Source organism: Neoarius graeffei, chromosome 11 (genome assembly GCF_027579695.1).
Source record: "Neoarius graeffei isolate fNeoGra1 chromosome 11, fNeoGra1.pri, whole genome shotgun sequence".
NCBI classification, from domain to species: Eukaryota; Metazoa; Chordata; class Actinopteri; order Siluriformes; family Ariidae; genus Neoarius; species Neoarius graeffei.
Window position 1 is genome coordinate 60,442,181 of NC_083579.1, and position 20,318 is coordinate 60,462,498.

Consider the following 20,318-nt stretch of genomic DNA (forward strand, 5'->3'; position numbering starts at 1 on the left):
AGGACGTCTCTGATTGGACGCAATATCGACCAATCACGATGCAGTTAAAATGCTCCAGAGATGTGAAGTCAGCTTCTTAGACCATGACAGAATTCAAAACACAAGTCTCTGGGCTTTAAATTAACTTTTTTTTTTTTTTAAACATTTGTTAAATCCAAACCTCTTTGTCAGTAACTTGAAATGTCTATCCATCCATTATCCATTTATTCTGTACAGGGTCGCAGGCAAGCTGGAGCCTATCCCAGCTGACTATGGGTGAGAGGCGGGGTACACCCTGGACAAGTCGCCAGGTCATCGCAGAGACAACCAACCATTCACACTCACACTCACACCTACAGTCAATTTAGAACCACCAATTAGCCTAACCTGCATGTCTTTGGACTGTGGGGGAAACCCACGCAGACACAGGGAGAACATGCAAACTCCACACAGGAAGGCCCCCGTCAGCCACCGGGCTCGAACCCAGAACCTTCTTGCTGTGAGGCGACAGTGCTAACCGTTACACCACTGTGCTGCCTTCACTTGAAATGTAATAAAGTTTTTTTTTTTAATAATTACAATAATATTAAAAGGGGCGGCACGGTGGTGTAGCGGTTAGCGCTGTCGCCTCACAGCAAGAAGGTCCGGGTTCGAGCCCCGGGGCCGGCGAGGGCTTTTCTGTGTGGAGTTTGCATGTTCTCCCCGTGTCCGCGTGGGTTTCCTCCGGGTGCTCCGGTTTCCCCCACAGTCCAAAGACATGCAGGTTAGGTTAACTGGTGACTCTAAATTGACCGTAGGTGTGAATGTGAGTGTGAATGGTTGTCTGTGTCTATGTGTCAGCCCTGTGATGACCTGGCGACTTGTCCAGGGTGTACCCCGCCTTTCGCCCGTAGTCAGCTGGGATAGGCTCCAGCTTGCCTGCGACCCTGTAGAAGGATAAAGCGGCTAGAGATAATGAGATGAGATGAGATGAATTACAATAATATTAAAAGGGGCGGCACGGTGGTGTAGCGGTTAGCGCTGTCGCCTCACAGCAAGAAGGTCCGGGTTCGAGCCCCGTGGCCGGCGAGGGCCTTTCTGTGCGAAGTTTGCATGTTCTTCCCGTGTCCGCGTGGGTTTCCTCCGGGTGCTCCGGTTTCCCCCACAGTCCAAAGACATGCAGGTTAGGTTAACTGGTGACTCTAAATTGACCGTAGGTGTGAATGTGAGTGTGAATGGTTGTCTGTGTCTATGTGTCAGCCCTGTGATGACCTGGCGACTTGTCCAGGGTGTACCCCGCCTTTCGCCCGTAGTCAGCTGGGATAGGCTCCAGCTTGCCTGCGACCCTGTAGAAAGGATAAAGCGGCTAGAGATAATGAGATGAGATGAATATTAAAAGGTCTCTGCACATATAAATACAAGCACACATATTTTCATTGTTAGCTACACTATATGGCCAAAAGTATGTGGAAACCTGACCATCAGATCCATATGTGGTTGTGGTTCTTCTCCAAACTTTTGCCACGAAGTCAGAAGCACACAATTGTCTATAATGTCTTTGTACTGCTGTTACATTACAACTTCTCCTTGTTGGACCAAACCATGGCAATGCCCCTGTGCACAAAGTGAGATCCATGAAGCCATGGTTTGCTAAGGTTGGAGTGGAAGACCTCAAGTGGCCTGCACAGAGGCCTGACCTCAACCCCAATGGGATGAACCTGTGGTATGAACTGGAATGCTGATTGCAACCCAGGCCTCCTCGCCCAACATCAGTGCCTGACTTCACTCATGTTCTTGTGGCTGAATGGGCATAAATCCACAAGCAACCTTCTAAAATTCAGTGGAAACTCTTGCCAAAAGAGCACTGCTGCACTGCAGCTGTTATCAGTTAGCAGAATCAGAAACAGACTTTAATGGCCAAGTACAAAGAATTTGTCTTTGATTACGCAGTAGCTCATAGTATACATACGTGACTATAAACATTACACACTATTACAATATAGCACATATTTCTACCAGAGTTTAATTACATTGCACACGCACACACACACACGTACACACGTATACGCAACGGTAAGAAGTGTTTAAATTGCTGAGTGCAGCCGGTGGATTAGAGGTAGTCAGATAGGTGAAATTAAGATAAATAAAAAGGGGAAAGCAACTCCATATGAACAGCATGCCTTTGGAATGGATGTTCCACAAGCACATAATGGGAGCCATGGACAGGTGTTCACATACTTTTGGCCATACAGTGTGTAACATATTCTGAACTATATCCTGGATAAAAACTGATCGCACATTGCTGATGGAAAAGGACTTACTGATTGTGTTCACTACTGAACTGCAGTCAGCATTCACAACCTAAAATACATCTGTAGATCAGACTGGCAAATATCTCAAATTCAATCTGATACCAAGCCAGTGTTTTGGAGAAGTACCAGCCCTGATACTCATACACAGTCTAAAAAAATAAGCACTTAAACTTTATATCTGCCTCACAGCTCCTGGGTCCCAAGTTCAATCCAGATCCTGAGTGTCTGTGCGGTGTTTTGCAGGTTCTCCCCATGCCCAAGAAGGGGCTAATATCTCATCTGAGGTTTATTCCCACCACACAGCCAGTATCCCAGCGATAGGATTCCAGATGCAACATGAACCCATCCAAAGTAAAGTGGTGATTGAAAATGAATGGATGGAGGAATGAATGAATCTTGAGATATTACAGACATTTCATCCACATTCAGGAATACAATATATCTGCTGTTCTAAGTGCACAGTGTTGAATTGCCAGCTAAAGGCTTATTTTACTCTAAAACTATTTCTGACAAATTTTTCTACAACTCTATAAAATTCTTATTTTATTGGGTGGTATGGTGGTGTAGTGGTTAGCCCTTTCGCCTCACAGCAAGAAGGCTCTGGGTTTGAGCCCGGTGGCTGATGGGGGCCTTTCTGTGTGGAGTTTGCATGTTCTCCCCGTGTCTGTGTGGGTTTCCTCTGGGTGCACTGGTTCCCCCCCAGTCCAAAGACATGCAGTTAGGCTAACATGGGGTAGCCTTGGGCTGAAGTGCCCTTGAGCAAGGCACCGAACCCCCAACTACTCCCCGTGCGCTGCAGCATAGCCGCCCACTGCTCTGGGTATGTATGCATGTACACTACTGTTCAAAAGTTTGGGGTCACCCAGACAATTTTGTGTTTTCCATGAAAAGTCACACTTTTATTTACCACCATAAGTTGTAAAATGAATAGAAAATATAGTCAAGACATTTTTCTGGCCATTTTGAGCATTTAATCAACCCCACAAATGTGATGCTCCAGAAACTCAATCTGCTCAAAGGAAGGTCAGTTTTATAGCTTCTCTAAAGAGCTCAACTGTTTTCAGCTGTGCTAACATGATTGTACAAGGGTTTTCTAATCATCCATTAGCCTTCTGAGGCAATGAGCAAACACATTGTACCATTAGAACACTGGAGTGAGAGTTGCTGGAAATGGGCCTCTATACACCTATGGAGATATTGCACCAAAAACCAGACATTTGCAGCTAGAATAGTCATTTACCACATTAGCAATGTATAGAGTAGATTTCTGATTAGTTTAAAGTGATCTTCATTGAAAAGAACAGTGCTTTTCTTTCAAAAATAAGGACATTTCAAAGTGACCCCAAACTTTTGAACGGTAGTGTATGTTCACTGCTTTAGATGGGTTAACTGAAGAGGACGAATTTCACTGTGCTTGAGTGTGCATATGACAAACGCTTCTTTTACAATCAATAAATATCAATATTTCTAGCTTTATTTCTGTTTATTATATGCAAAGTTGATAGGCTTATCCTTATTCACCAAGCCTAAATGAATAACCATGTAATTATTGCCACAATAATCTCAGGTATAACAGTGATGTCAGGGGCGGCACGGTGGTGTAGTGGTTAGCACTGTCGCCTCACAGCAAGAAGGTCCGGGTTCGAGCCCTGTGGCCGGCGAGGGCCTTTCTGTGCGGAGTTTGCATGTTCTCCCTGTGTCCGCGTGGGTTTCCTCCGGGTGCTCCGGTTTCCCCCACAGTCCAAAGACATGCAGGTTAGGTTAACTGGTGACTCTAAATTGACTGTAGGTGTGAATGTGAATGGTTGTCTGTGTCTATGTGTCAGCCCTGTGATGACCTGGCGACTTGTCCAGGGTGTACCCCGCCTTTCGCCCGTAGTCAGCTGGGATAGGCTCCAGCTTGCCTGCGACCCTGTAGAACAGGATAAAGCGGCTAGAGATAATGAGATGAGATGAACAGTGATGTCTAATGTTTATTATGAAAGGCACGAGTGTTTTACTGGGAAATACGCCACTTGTGTTTTTCATACAAACTACATCAGGGACATTAACATATTTTCCAATTTTTGTGAAGAAATCAATGAACTGTTTTGATAAATTTGGGTACATTTTGTTTGTGAACGTGTCTATATAATGAAAATAACATGTTGGCTTGATGACATGAAGTTTATCTTCCCGTGTTGAATAACTCATTTTTCATACGAAATACCTTGTGGGTCCGAGTGACATTTCACTCCCATTTAGTCACTCCCAGTGTTTTCCTGCTGACTTGATGTGTGTTGTCAAAATGGTGAACCGGTTCAAAATTTAAATTCTTTTGATTAACTTGTGTAATTTATTTTTGTGGACGTGTCGATATAACACAGGGTGTTTCAAAAAACCGTGATATTATTTGAGATGTAAATATCCAAGAAACTACATAGTCTAGGCAAATGAAGCTGAACGGGCTTAACGTTGAGTAATATAAGATTTATTCCTCAAAATTTGAATGACAAAGTCAAAAAGGTATGTGGATTCCATGAACAATTTCACAAATTTTCAATATGCGCGCTGCCTGAGACACACAAACACAGACAGCCTTCGTCTTTGAACTTTTTGTACTGTGTCCAAATCTGCATTGCAGTTGGTGCTTTTTTAGAGAATTCTCTCATAAATGCATGCTGCACAGTCTTGTTCGAGCGTACTCTAACACACAAAACGCCTTTTCTTTTCCAGTGAATGGCATTTCTATACCTAAAAAGATAAAAACAAAAAACATTAAACATAAAATTTTGACCCGTTTCTACACACACTGTTCAAATTTGAGGTCAACTGAACGAGAATTGGCAAAGTTATTAGACTGTGAAATGATGTCAAATTTTTTGAAAACACCCTGTATAAAGAACGTTACATGGTGGTGTGAAGATATGAAGTTTATCTTTTTGTACTGAAAAACATTTCACTCGAAGATAAACTTCATATTTTTCATGCCACAGTGTAATATCCTCTATATATATTTATATGTGAGGGCATGCTAAAGTGTACCATTCTGCAAATGACAATTATCTACTCATACTTTAAAAAACATGTCTTGATCACTGTGGATTGTTTAGTGGAATCATTGTTGTCAAAATAGTAACTCTATATTTCCACCCACACACTGTACAGTACGGTTCGGAATGTTTCCTTGTTGTTACGTGCAATATTTCTTAAAACCAAAAAACCATCAGAAAGCGTGTCAGAAATGGAATGCAAGTTTTAATTACATAAGAATAAAAAGGAGTAATTCAGAAATACACATCTTTCACTTGTAACTCAACATTATTCATTCATCAAACTTGGTACAGAAATATAAAAACAGAACAGATAAAAAGGCCAGCATATGCACTGCCACACCACACAGATAACGGAGAAGTTGTTTACTTGCACTCAAGTATGGCTCATTACTGCGCTACGTTTTATCCATAAAAATCATTACCATTGTGTGTGCATTCTTTCAAACTTACAACCATCTACATTTGTACAGAATATATATGAACCCAAACTGCATTTCTGTTGCATTTTTTTAGTTCATGCAATACAAAATATTCCTACTTCTGAGCATGTGGTCATTCATTAGCAAGTTCAACTCTCAACAACAGTAAGGCTGGAACAAATATCATCAAACCCGCTGCCGTGTTGCACTTGGTTGCTTCCAAGTCAAATGATGCGACTCCGTAACGACAAGGCTCAGCTAATCCCTGAGACACGTTGGGCTATCAGCAGCTAAGTGTCTGAAATCATTTCTGATCGCGCTTACAGGGTAGAACATCTCCGACACCACTCAGCTGTGCCTCATACAGGAGGGTAACAGGAAAACAAGTCCCTCTTCCATGTATCCATCCAGGTAGCAGTCAAGATATTTCATAGAGATCAAGTAGCAACAAATTCTTCCATAGGCACAGGAGGTAGGTAGATCATTGGTTCATTTTGCAGGCATGAAGGACTGAAAGAAGCTACGAAAACCCATGAAACCCTTATGTGCTAAACTAGGAAATTAATACCCAAGAGCTTTTGGTGTTCCCCAGAGATATCAATGCACTGACCAAGAAGTCTCAAGCCAATGACCTCTTTTCTATGCATTTTGAGATGAAGTAAAATGTTCCTGGAGGATAAGTGGTTTTGCTGTGATATCTCAGTGTGTTTAAAAATGTATTTATTTATAATAATAAATAAATGCAGGAGTTCAAAATGAAAGAAAGAAGAAAAGGTCTGGCTATAATTTGTGCCCCAAACCACATTCTCTTTTATGCAATCAAAGTTAATGCAAGTTAGGCATAAAAGGAAACTGTGATTTAAAGAAAAGAAAAAAAAAGGGGGAGACATAAAATGAGAGGCAAAGGAAAACAGACAAGAGCAGGTGTGTTATCAAGTATGTGGCAGTGTAAAGCACTGATTATAGTTGTGTTGTGATAATTAAATTAAAGCACAAATGTCTCCATTAATAAAAAAAAAAGGATTATTATTATTATTATTATTATTCCAGTCTTCTGACTCTTAATCAGACTATCGATATGGGCTTTGAACCAATCTTCATTAAGCTTCCCAGCATCTTAGTGAATGGTTTCGAGGTGACTGACCCCAGACACATGCAAATGCAGAATATAATGGTGCAGAATAAAAACACATCTGAAGGTTTTATATGCAAGTCACAAAAACAAAGACAGACAGAAGTGTAGAATTTTGGAACTCAACACTGGTGCTGTACTTGATTTATAAGACTACAGCTTTAAAAGAAAAAAAAAAGGCTTCATATATGTGGGATGTTTGCGCAGTGGGACTAGTGATTATGAGTTCACTTCCCTTCTCCTATGTTAGATCTGCAGCACGAGGCCAGCAGCGGAGATGTTGTCTCCTCCCCCAGCAGTCTGATACACTTCAGTGCACACGAGTACAGGAGCCACACAGATCTCATATTCATCCTCAGTCCAGCATGAGACAGGCCGGGATTCCTGCAGGGGAATTCTCTGGCTGCCTTCCCTCCTGCTTACAGAGAATGACTCGTCCATGATGAGGCGCGCCTTGCTGGGGTCGATGTCAACTGAGCCGCACACGTGCCGGTTGGCGGTGAGTGAAGCTTTGGCTGCGGCTGACATGGTGTTCTTCCACTGAGAGCCCCGTGTGACGATCAATGCCTGGAAGGCCAGTGTGTGAACGTGTAGCCTGGTGAGGGGTCGACCGCGACCGGCCTGCCTACGCCTGAGGTTGACAACACGGTAAAGCTCACGCATCTGGTCCAACACAGTAGCCACACGGGGGTTGGGGTCAGACAGCACGGTCACAGTGCTGCCACGTAGAAGGCTTAGCAGGTTGGGCAGCTCCTGCTCGTTCATGCCCAGAGAGTCAGCATGAGGCAGAACAAGCTCTAGCAAGTCTGACATCAGAGCCTCATCAACAAAGCTGGCCATTTCAAAATGCACGCTAGTCTGAGATGATGCTGAAGACAGCAGCTGAGCCAGGCGACTCAGTAAAGCATCACGCTCTCCTGGGGGGGGGGTTAAATTATCAGTTTATGTCCGACACTTGTCACATGCCTCATAAACACTGAGCAAAAACTCAAACATCATTCATACATACAATGAAAGTAACACCTGGTAATATTTTTACCTGGAAAGCATGATCTGAAAATCTGTCTGAACTTATAGTCTTTATAAGACACTGAAAGACCAATATGTTCCAGAATCTCATCTCATCTCATTATCTCTAGCCGCTTTATCCTTCTACAGGGTCGCAGGCAAGCTGGAGCCTATCTCGGCTGACTACGGGCGAAAGGCGGGGTACACCCTGGACAAGTTGCCAGGTCATCACAGGGCCGACACATAGACACAGACAACCATTCACACTCACATTCACACCTACGGTCAATTTAGAGTCACCAGTTAACCTAACCTGCATGTCTTTGGACTGTGGGGGAAACCGGAGCACCCGGAGGAAACCCACACGGACACGGGGAGAACATGCAAACTCCACACAGAAAGGCCCTCGCCGGCCCCGGGGCTCGAACCCAGGACCTTCTTGCTGTGAGGCGACAGCGCTAACCACTACACCACCGTGCCGCCCATGTTCCAGAATAATACGTTTTATTCTATCCACATTCACTGGATATGAGCAATCGTGCGCTCCGATTGGCTACTCTACTACTAGGTTATCAGCTCATATACCGTGAGTAGAGAAAAACAAAATGGTGGAGCGTGTTGCTGAACCAACTGAGGATGAAATAAAAACTCTACTTGAAAACAAAGAACGCATCTTTTTTTTTTTCAAGAATAATTATAGCATTTTTCACAAATTGCTCCTGTCATTTTGCCAGGTTGTTTACATTCTTCATCTTTAAGCATTAAAATTCATTGAAATTTTTTTAGACTGGTTCAAAAGCTCAAAGAAGCTTGAAATTTACGCAACTGAAATGTCCAAGGAAGAATTAAACAAGTGTCTAAAGCTATTCTCTACCTCGACACGACAGCACTTTCTACAAAAATAAAAAAAACCACAATAACACTAAAGTCAATTAGTCCAGCCATCAATAGGTTTTTAAGAAGTCCGTCTAAGCGGAAAGGATTTTGTCGGACGTTTTGTATGAAGTTTTATTTATTAAAATTTGCAAAAAATAAAAATGTTCCGTTTCTCAAAATCCAGTGAATGTGGATAGAATAAAACACAGTTATTCCACTCACTCAATCTCGTCATACATGGTTTACAGCCAAATTAGCGCTACGCGCCTCGTCGGCTATCAGCTCATGTACGAGTCGATTTCATGGAACAACTGTTAAATATGCTGAAGGTTTCTTTTCTCCATGTAATGCACTCATCTCTAGACCGCCCAAATTAGCCCAACCCAAACATCGTCAGTATGACAAAGGTCTGGGGGAGTATGCAAGTTCAGCTAATCCTGCTTTTGCTCTAGGGCATGATGGTAAATCACAAAAACAACAAGAATTTTTTCCCATGGTCACTAAAGGATTACAGAAGGCTATACACTCACACCAAGCAGAACTGACCATTATACCTGTAAGCCAATATTAATTCGGTATTCAATAATTATTCAAACCTACTACAGCATTAACATTATAAAAGCATGGATTTTCCATACATTAGCCTTCACTACTGAATAACAAAATATTCAACAGTAGAGGCTGAAGAACGGCAGTAAACCAGGAACATGAATACAGAAAAAAGGAACTCGTTATCTTGCAGCAATCTGTATAAATATAAAGTGCGGTGTATTTCTGGCATTTAAAAAAAATTCATTCATTTCTAACGAACAAAACTAAGGATTAAAACTCATTTGATTCCTAACGCTTCCTTTCTTCTCTGTCCCTTCTAACTAATAATCATGTTATATGCATGAATCACTGAGCTCACCTTGCTGAAATGGAAAGTTGTCCATCATCTGAAGGCCTCCCACCACCAGCAGGTCAGGCTTAAAGCCCTCGAGCTTCTTCTCAAACTCCTCCATCGAGTCCAAGTATGGGTTGTGGTCATCACTGTGGATTATATACCTGTGGACAAGAACCGAGAACTGGATTTCAGAGCCAATGTCACTACTCTCCAGCAGTCAAAGGAAGCCAATTAGCTGATAAAGCTCTTTCAAATAAATAAATAAATAAATTCTTCATGAAAGAACCAAGATCATGAACAAAATAACTGCCATTTTATGTTAAAGGGCTGATGACACGAACATGACTCTATGCAATTTCTTAAATAAACTATACAACACGGCAAACATGTTAGATTTCTGTTATAATTACGTGAAAAGAAGCTGTTGTTACGCGAATATCCAACTTTTAATTGCACAGCCCAAGAAAACTGGGTCCGTGGCTCGCAGCCATGCTGTGACGTCAGCGGAAGAACACGCTGCGGTTCACTGGCTGTTCTACTCTGGTTCTACTCAATGGAAATGGCGCATGAAATCGCCGGTGAACTCTCTAGTGTTAGCTCTTCCTCTTCTGGGAGTCTAGAATTGTGTTGATCTCTTCCGAATAGAATCTATGATAGCCTACCCTCTTTACCCTTTGCCTCTCGTTGCTAGGCGGCAGTTACATGAAAGCCGCAAGCTTTCACAAGCAAATACATGACTGATATCACGCCGACTTTATGATTACATTTATGATTATCATGTAGAATCTATAGCTCTACGTACCTTTATCTTATGTCGTTTCACAACACATGTTCTGACAGGAGGACTGTCTTTGGATCCGGCATAGCTACTAGTAGACCCCCTCCGGAATACTGGCAGTGTTGCCAGATTGGGAGTTTTCCCGCCCAGTTGGGCAGTTTCTAGTGCATTTTGGTGGGTTTTGAACATATTTTGGGCTGGAAAACGTCAGCAGTATCTGTTGCCAGATACTGCTGACGTTTTCCAGCCCAAAATATGTTCAAAACCCACCAAAATGCACTTGAAACCGCCCAACTGGGCGGGAAACCTCCCAATCTGGCAACACTGTGTAGGCACTGCTGATGGTAGCAACACACGTTTGTGCTGAACTGAACACCCAAGAGATTCCTTTAAGCTGGGAAGGGTGTCAAAACAATCCAAATCGAAGTGTTCAGAGCACAGGACGGATACTGGTGAGGGCTCCCACTTGTCACAAGTGCGCCTGACTTGCTTCACCCACTTCGCATGCAGCTCGGGATCTCTGGGAAACTTGAATAAACTTACCCCATCCTTGTGGGTTTTGGAGCAAAAGCCGGCAACACAACGCAAAGGCATAATAACTATATTATATATATCTAATAAAAATACTAATAATGATAAACTGAACACCTGTCGCATCAACAACAAACTGGTAAGTTAGGAAGAAGGTTCTTTCGCTGACGTCATATAGCTCCTCCTCCTCCTTCGTCTCCTGGGTGCTGCAGCCCCGTCAAATTTGCCCAAATAGCCGCGTTTATCATAACTTGTAAAATAGGCGCCTTCGTGAATTAATATATGGATCATCGGGAATTACTTTTTATGTTATAAAACATCACCAAAGATGTCAAAAACGTGTCATCAGCACTTTAAATTGTAATCATAATAGTGAGCCATGAGCAGGGAGTTAAAATAAACCTCTTTAAATGGACACTAGTGATATGTTAAATAATTAGTCACGGCAGTTTGCAGTTTTTCCTGCCAACAGTGGCCCATAAACTACTCATGGTTGAACATTGATGGTGATGAACACATTCTATGCTGTTCAAAGCTCAGAGTTATTCAAAGTTCAGCGTAAGACAGCGAAACCCAAAACCTCATTTATCATTCAACCTTTTCATTTAAATTAGTTTGCTGCTTTTCTCATGTTTCTTTTCTCTTTCCACTAGGAGACTCAAAGTACACCCGAGATCACGTTGTATAACAGCTATGGAAGTCGGCCATAAAGACAGATAAGCCGAATAGTGTCCAAGCGTAAAAGGTGCATATTTAAAGGGGAACTGAAGGCAATTTTTTTATTCTCAAAATTCTATTTCTCTCATTTTATAAAATGTAGGAATGCATTTCTGATCGCTATTTTGTCACTGCTATAGCAAGTTGAGTGTTTGAAATACGCTATGTAATATATAATCAGTCCAGATGTCAAAGCAACGGCCGTAAACGAGATTCGCTGAGACCTGTGCGAGACATCGTAGAACGGAAGTAAAACATACAGCGGAAATCAAAGTGACCAACATCTGCCAACATTGTCAAAAGACGACGAATGCATTCTTTCGAATGCTGACGTAATCAAGCCAGAAGTTTTCCCTGTGTCCGAAATCGCTCTCTACTAGAGCTGGGCGATAAATCGATTTTATCAATTAATTCGAATTTACAGTTAAGGACAATGTGTTTTTATGAAAATCGGTTTTCTCTCAGTTTTAACGTCCGCCACCGACGCTCCCCTCCGCGCATGTGCAGAACGGATCGGGCAGCAGGGACAGATCGGGCACGGACACTGTAGCCCTCCTCCCGTGCGCTTGCCATAGACACACAAACAACATGGCAGCGATTGAGGGAAAGCCGCAACTTGCGGCCAAGAAAGGAGTAACTTCCTCCGTGATCTGGAATTGGTTCGGTTTTGCAGCGTCGGACGCAGACCAAACAAGTCCTCGTTGTAAGGTGTGTTTGAAAATGGTTGCTTCCAAAGGAAGCAGCACGACGAATTTATTCCAACACCTTAAACAGAAGCATGCAGCAGAGCGGGAGAAGTGCTGCTCCCAGCCGAATGAACACAGCCGCAGCACGAGCGCACCATCCACAGTGAAGCGAGCAACCGTCCCTGGCACATTTTCAAACTGTGTGCCTGATGATAAGAATGCGGCGCGGTGGAAGGCAAATCACAGATGCTATCACGATGTTTATTGCAAAAGACATGGTGCCCATACATACGGTGGAAAAGTCGGGATTTTTTTCCTATTTTGTCAGTTTTATTGAAAATGACACAATTTTATTCATTATTTATTTTTTTCACGGTCCAAATCCTGCGCTCTGATTGGCTGGCGAGCGGGTCCGTATCCTACAGTACGGACCCCAGTTACGGACCTCCGGCGACTCGCTCGTTCACAACAACAAACATTTATCTTTTTTTATAAGATTTATTTATAAGATTATCAAAAATCTTATACATTTTTTGCCAGCATTTCTCAAGAGAATAGCATTAATTTTACAGCATGGATAGCGATAACGACAGTGTTCACAGCGAAAGCGAGTTTTACTACCCTGAGGAAAAAGAAAACATTTCAGGAGAAAGCTAAAAACCTGTAATTTGCTAACGCCGAGCAAAAACATGGCTGAATCCTGAATGACTCAGTTCTGTATAAATAGGGGATTACATAGGCGGCAAAATGTATTTTTTTTTTCCTGCCATGGAAGTGCACTTGTATACTGAGAAGGAAGCCATTTGCATTACTGTGAATGAGGATTCAAAATGGCAGCTCGCCTCGGTTTTCCCTTTCAGGTACTCTCATTTTCTGTTAGAATTTGGTAAAGAAAAAAATATTATTTACCAGCTTAAGGTCGGTCCGTATGGGGAACAAGATGGCGTCGTAGAGTGAGCAGCACTGTTCGGCAGCTCCAGTGGCTATCTTTATCTTTTTTTTATATAAATACGTGTTTGTATAAAAGACATACGAAACAACTGCGAGGGAGGTACCCTAATATGAACCTAGACACTTATTTTGGACAAAAATCGACTATGGACAAAAAATTGATGAAAAAAAACGAAGAATACTCCTGCGAAATCTAGCCTGAGAGGTGAGCAAACGAGGGCAAGCGCTATGGAACCTAGCATTGTCCAGGCTTTGGATAATTTATCAGATAATCTCATGAAAGCTATCGACACGAAAATCTCCACCGTACTAGATGCCATTAAAGAACAGACCTCACAAATTCAGTCTGTTGCCACACGCATCGAAGAGGCTGAAAAACGAATCCTCGATACTGAGGAAGCGGCCACAGCCTCAGAAGCTAGGATAGCATCACTTGAAAAGCAGGTTCGTGATATGCTTGAACATGTCGATGACTTGGATAATCGGGGTCGCAGGTGTAATGTGCGTGTCGTTGGCTTACCGGAGGATTCAGAAGGGAAAGATCCAGTGAAATTTTTAGAAACATGGATTCCCGAACACCTCCAAATGACGACGAAAGGCAACCGCGTAAAGCTTGACCGAGCTCACAGATCCATGGCACCAAAACCCGGCCCGAATCAGCGTCCAAGGCCACTGATTTTGAAGTTCCACAACTTTCGAGACAAACAGCGAGTAATGGAGGCGGCAAGGTGGCTGGGATCCCGTGATCAAGATGGCTCTACATCCAGGGAGCCCAAGATCTCCTTTTTCAACGACTTCTCGGCTGAAGTGGTACGGAGGCGCAGGGCATTTGATGATACGAAGACACGACTGAAGAAACTTAACGTGGCATATGCGTTGCTCTATCCGGCTACTTTGAGGGTGACATTGGACGGAAAACAGACGAGATTCAATTCTCCTAAAGATGGCGCATTATTTGTACAGTCGCTGGAGGAGGGACGCAGAGGTAACGTTAGGTCGAGCCAGAGCAATGAGTCTGAGGATGATAAAGTGGACACTGATTAGCCTGGTAAATTTGTAAGTAGTACCTCCCTGCTTAACGTTAACAAAAACTCGTATATTTTATTTGTCTAGCCACAGTGAGTGTGCTGAAATGTTTTTTTTTTCTTCTTCTTGGGTGTTTTTTTTTTTTTACTATTCTTATTGAGGGTTCTTTTGTTGTTGTGTAGGCTAAAAGCGCCTCAATAGTGGCTTTACTTATGGTGAGAGATGAGGATTGGATGGCAAGCTATTTAAGCTGGCCGAGGATGACGTTTAGAGTTCCCTGCAGGTTAGGTAGCAGGGATATCCCCCGTGAACTTTTAAGTTGGACTTGTTTTTCTTTGTATGATAGTTCTTTGTTACACTATCAGCAGTGTTTCTCTCTTGGCTCAGTGAATGCATTATGTTTTTTTTTTTTTTTAAACGTTTTATGACACATGCTGGGCGGCACGGTGGTGTAGTGGTTAGCGCTGTCGCCTCACAGCAAGAAGGTCCTGGGTTCGAGCCCCGGGGCCGGCGAGGGCCTTTCTGTGCGGAGTTTGCATGTTCTCCCCGTGTCCGTGTGGGTTTCCTCCGGGTGCTCCGGTTTCCCCCACAGTCCAAAGACATGCAGGTTAGGTTAACTGGTGACTCTAAATTGACCGTAGGTGTGAATGTGAGTGTGAATGGTTGTCTGTGTCTATGTGTCAGCCCTGTGATGACCTGGCGACTTGTCCAGGGTGTACCCCGCCTTTCGCCCGTAGTCAGCTGGGATAGGCTCCAGCTTGCCTGCGACCCTGTAGAAGGATAAAGCGGCTAGAGATAATGAGATGAGATGACACATGCTCAGTATAGGTTATTATTTGTGCAAGCTTATGGTTAAAGTCAGACAATATGTCAAATGATAAATTGTGCCTCTGTACATGGAACATAAAAGGGGTTCATAATCCTGTTAAAAGAAGAAAAATTTTGACCTTTTTGAAAAGAGGTAATATTGATATTGCTCTCTTACAAGAAACGCACTTAGATGATGAAGAACATTTAAAACTGCAGCGGGGAGGTTTTGCACAAGTTTTCTTCTCTTCATTCACTTCAAGGAGTAGAGGGGTAGCTATACTGGTAAAGAAGAACTTACAATTTTCAGTACTAGATTGTGTTAAAGATAAAAGTGGCCGATATGTTATTGTTAAGGGTGTTATACAGGGCGTGACCATCTCTATTTTGAATGTATACTATCCTCCTGCTCACCCTTCGGACTTCATAACAAAAGTGTTTTTGGATTTTTCTGCTATTCAGTCAGATATTGCCATTGTAGGTGGGGATTTTAATTGTTTATTAAACCCAATGATGGACAGGCTCCCCCCCTAAAGCTATGCCTGTCTCACCACAAACTAAAGCTCTCAGTGCAATTTGTGAGGAACTCGGATATGTAGATGTTTGGAGAGCTCTTCATACTACTGATAGAGCATATACTTTTTTTTCTGCTCCCCATGGCTGTCATACTAGAATTGATTACTTTTTTCTATCAAGGCTCTCTTTGCACAGAGCTCTGTCCTGCTCTATTGGCAGCATCTTGATTTCTGATCATGCTAAAGTGGTTTTGGATCTCTCCATTAAAGGAGTGAATAGTAGGGTGAGATGCTGGAGACTGAATACATCAATTTTGAAGGATCAAACTTCACAGATTACTTCACTACGGAATTTGGGTATTTTTTGACTACTAATTCCCAGTCCACAGATAACTCAGCTTTACTTTGGGAAACTACTAAAGTGTTTGCTAGAGGGTTAATTATTGCTTTTTCAGCCAGTAAAAGAAAACAAAAAAGGGAGAAGCAAAATAAGTTAATGGTGGAACTCAAAACTAAAGAAGAGGCTTATGTAGCATCCCCATCCCCTGCTATTATGGCAGAAATAAATGCAATAAAAATAACCTTAGACAATCTTCTAACACAAGATGAAGAGATCAAAATTCGATTTATTAGACAAAGGATGTATGAACATGGGGACAAACCTGGAAAGTATCTGGCTTATCTCACCAAGAAAAGAGCGGAGTCACAAACCATTGCAGCCCTTGTTGATGCACAGGGCAATCTCATATATGAGAATAAGCTTATTAATGACACTTTTAAGATATTTTACCATAATCTTTACACTTCAGAGCAACCATGTGGTGTATCTGTATTGATGGATAATTTTTTTTGCTCCATTGGAAATGCCCACTGTATCACCAGAGGATAAGCTTATTCTTAACTCCCCTGTTTCCAGAGAAGAGGTGATTAATGCTATAAAAGTACTACAGAATGGGAAAGCCCCAGGACCTGATGGGTTCTGTGTTGAATTCTATAAAGAATTCTCTGGCTTATTAGTGGATCCATTGGTTAGCATGTTTAATGATGCATTCTCAAAAAACGAATTGCCCCAGACATTAAGAGAGGCAAATATCTCTCTCATTCTTAAAAAAGGGAAATGTCCAGAGGCATGTGGCTCCTATAGGCCCATATCCCTTCTAAATGTTGACAAAGATTTTGGCAAAAGTTCTGGCCACACGCCTTGAGGGTTTATTACCAAAGATCATAAAGGAGGATCAAACTGGATTTATTAGGGGACGAAACTCTTCTAACAATGTCAGGAGTCTTCTGAATATCATTCAAGTTTTTAAAAGATGGCAGATTGGTGGTTTGGTGCTTTCTCTGGATGCAGAGAAAGCGTTTGACCGAGTTGAATGGTCTTATTTATTTTACTGTTTAGACAAATTTGATTTGGGAAATAATTTTATTAGATGGGTTAAGGTCCTATATGATAACCCTCAAGCAGCTATTCTAGCTAATGGTATCAGGTCTGGCAACTTTTCTGTATTTAGAGGTACTAGACAGGGTTGTCCCCTGTCCCCCCTTCTTTTTGCCTTGGTCATAGAGCCATTGGCAGAGGCCATAAGGACAACACCTTCTATTCATGGTTTAAAAATAGACAAGATAGACCATAAGATAAGTCTTTATGCAGATGATGTCTTGATCTATGTTGCAAACCCGGAAACATCAATACCCATATTACTCAATGTTATTGACTTTAGTAAATTTTCTGGATATAAGATTAATCTGACAAAATCAGAAGCCATGCCACTTGGGAGTCTTAAGTCAGTTCCTAATGTGCTGCCTTCTTTCCCCTTCAAGTGGTCCCCAGGGGGCTTTACATATCTAGGTATATTCATAACCCCTGAATTTCAACAAATGTACAAAGCCAACTTTGTCCCACTATTTGAGAAGGTGAGACAAGATCTGGAGCGTTGGAGTTCATTACCAATCTCCTGGCTAGGACGCATTGCTATGATCAAAATGAACACTTTGCCTAGATTACTGTATCCTATCCAAATGATTCCAATTTTGTTTTCAAATGCAGTTGTGAAAAAGCTAAATGGCTGGCTTAGTGCATTCATTTGGAGCAAACGCAAACCCAAACTAAAGATGACTACCTTGCAGATGCCGCATTCTGAAGGTGGGCTAGATTTACCGAACTTTAGAAAATATCAAACGTGCCCATATGCGATATATTTATGACTGGTTCTTTGTCGACAACGGGTCTGTCTGGTTAGATGTGGAAACTTCTCTATCTAAATACCCATTAAGGGACTTGTTGTTCATCAAAAACTTTAAAACAATTAAATCACTCTGTGATAATATTATCACCCTCAATACAATTAAGGCATGGCGACTAGCCCGTAGGCTTGAAGGAAGGTCAAAACTAACATCAATTTACACCCCCATCTTGAACAATCCTGATTTCCAACCAGGATTGATGGATGCTGGCTTTAAGCTTTGGAGTGGCTATGGCATATATATGTTAAATGATCTATTCTCTAATAAGACGATAATGACATTTAGTCAACTGGTTGAGAAATACAATATTCCCAGACAGCATTTTTTCCGTTATTTACAGATAAGACACTATATATTACAAAGTACAACTCTCACTGATAACTGTGAAACATCTCCCCTGGAGAGAGTGCTGTTTGGAACATATGGGAGGATGTCTATTAGACTACTTTATGGAGCTCTGCGCACACTACCAGCTGTAGGCCTACAGGAGCTTAGAGAAAAATGGGAGACTGAGCTCTCCGTTACAATAAGAGATAATGAATGGCATGATATGTGGACCTATGCTAAAGCAATTTCAGTTTGTAACCAGGCTAAATCAATACAGTTCAAGATTTTACATAGAATGCACATATCTCCTAACCGCAGACATATGTTTAATCACACTTTGTCACCAATGTGCCTCAAATGTAAAACAGAGATTGGTACTTTAACTCATTGCCTATGGTCATGTCATAAACTGCAGAGCTACTGGTCAGATGTTGTAACGGAAATGGAAAAGATACAGGGTGTGAGGGTAGAAATGGAACCTATGTCTCTTATTACGGGTCTTCCAGGCAGATTTGTGATGTCAAGGAATCAGAGACTTTACTGTATTCTAACATACGCAGATAGAAAAAATATTCTATTGCAATGGATCAGTGATAAGGTGCCTACTATTAAGGGTTGGCATGATGTATTGTTTGGCATGGTACCTCTAGAATATCTTACATGTGTAATACACTCAAAGTCAAACCAGTTCTTTAAGGTTTGGGAACCATATCTGAATTTTTTAGACCCGGATGTGTCTGATATTATGTTACAAGGATTTTTTGAAAGGTAATAGGAAATTGCTTGATGCTGTGTAACTGTCATAACTATGTTTTTGTAATAATTATTGTTTTGTGCATGTAGCTGAGCCGTGTTGTTGTGGTTGTGTGTTGTTTGTTTGTGTGTCTTTTCTAAAGTGAAAACCAATAAACATATTTCTAAAAAAAAAAAAAAAAAGGTCGGTCCGTATGGTGAAATACCGTGACCTCGGCCTTGAATACTGACCTCGGCCCAGAGGGCCTCAGTCACGGTATTTCACGATACGGACCTGCCAGCTGGTAAATAACATAACATATGTTTTTTTGAGGGGCCTTTTTTTTTTTTTAAGTTTGAGGGTGCATTGTATCAGTGCCAGTTTGAAACTAAGCTATGATGGAGAAAGCTTTCTAAAAGTTGCTGTATGCACTCACTATTTACAATGGCATGGTCTGCCACCTCATCTACAAGCTTGTTTTTTGGCTTCTTTTTGGTTTCTGGTTGCACTTTAACCCCAAAGGGGAAATTTAAGTGAAAACAAAATAAAGGTAAAACTTGTTTTGAACCATTTCTTTGGTCATCTGTAGTTTGATTTTTAGTAGGGGAGAAAAAAAAAACCTATTAAAATCGAAAATTGGATTTTTTGTGAAAAAAAAATCAAAGATTTTTTTTTAGGCCATATCGCCCAGCTCTACTCTCTATATAGGGCACTAAATAGTGGGGACGCCATTTTGTAGTGCTGTCCGAAACCTTAGTGAGGATTATGTGGGAAATACACCCAGTATAATATGTATTCATTATTTTGAAAACCCACCAGCCGCCTGATCTGGCACGTTGTAAATGTGCGACAGTAATGACGTAAATACCAGCGCGACTAGTCCTCATCCTATCGTCTTTCCAACTCTTCTCTACTCTACGTTGGTTTGAAGTCGTATGGAATAATCTCCATCACTGATGAAGCTGGCAAATCTCGAAATTAATCCAAATTGGAATGATACGGCGATCTGGCCGCTGTGTAAACAGTTTTCAAAATGGCGGCGCTGACACTTCATGTTTGAAGTCTCGCACAAGTCTCGTGAAGATCGCGCGGATAAGCGACGCCTCCCGTGGACCAAACGAACTATATTCAACATGGCTAAAAACCGAAAAGGCCGATAAGTGTAATATAATATGCCAATACGAGTCACGATATAAGGTTAATAAAACCGAAAACATAATTGAAGAACACGTTAATTAAGAAATAAATAAAGCAAGTTTAAAAATGACTTCAGTTCCCCTTTAACACTGTTCTTCAAACAAACTGCATTAAGAGCTGAATAGAGATCACAACGTTAATATTTTTGTGCAGTTGTACATAAACATTCAAGAAAGAACA

The 20,318-nt window shown here is 41.7% G+C and overlaps 1 protein-coding gene across 2 annotated transcripts in view; it reads right to left on the reverse strand.

Moving 5' to 3' along the window:
* Nucleotides 1–5,487: 5,487 nt before the first annotated feature.
* adpgk2 (ADP-dependent glucokinase 2) overlaps nucleotides 5,488–20,318 on the reverse strand; it is a 48,102-nt gene continuing 33,271 nt past the window's right edge. For both annotated transcript variants that reach the window (XM_060934429.1, XM_060934430.1), the window contains exons 6-7: nucleotides 9,651–9,787; nucleotides 5,488–7,773 (exon numbers count right to left, since the gene is read on the reverse strand). In XM_060934429.1, coding sequence (XP_060790412.1) covers nucleotides 7,103–7,773; nucleotides 9,651–9,787 — 808 coding nt within the window. In that variant the 3' untranslated portion in view covers nucleotides 5,488–7,102. The remainder of the gene's footprint in view (nucleotides 7,774–9,650; nucleotides 9,788–20,318) is intronic.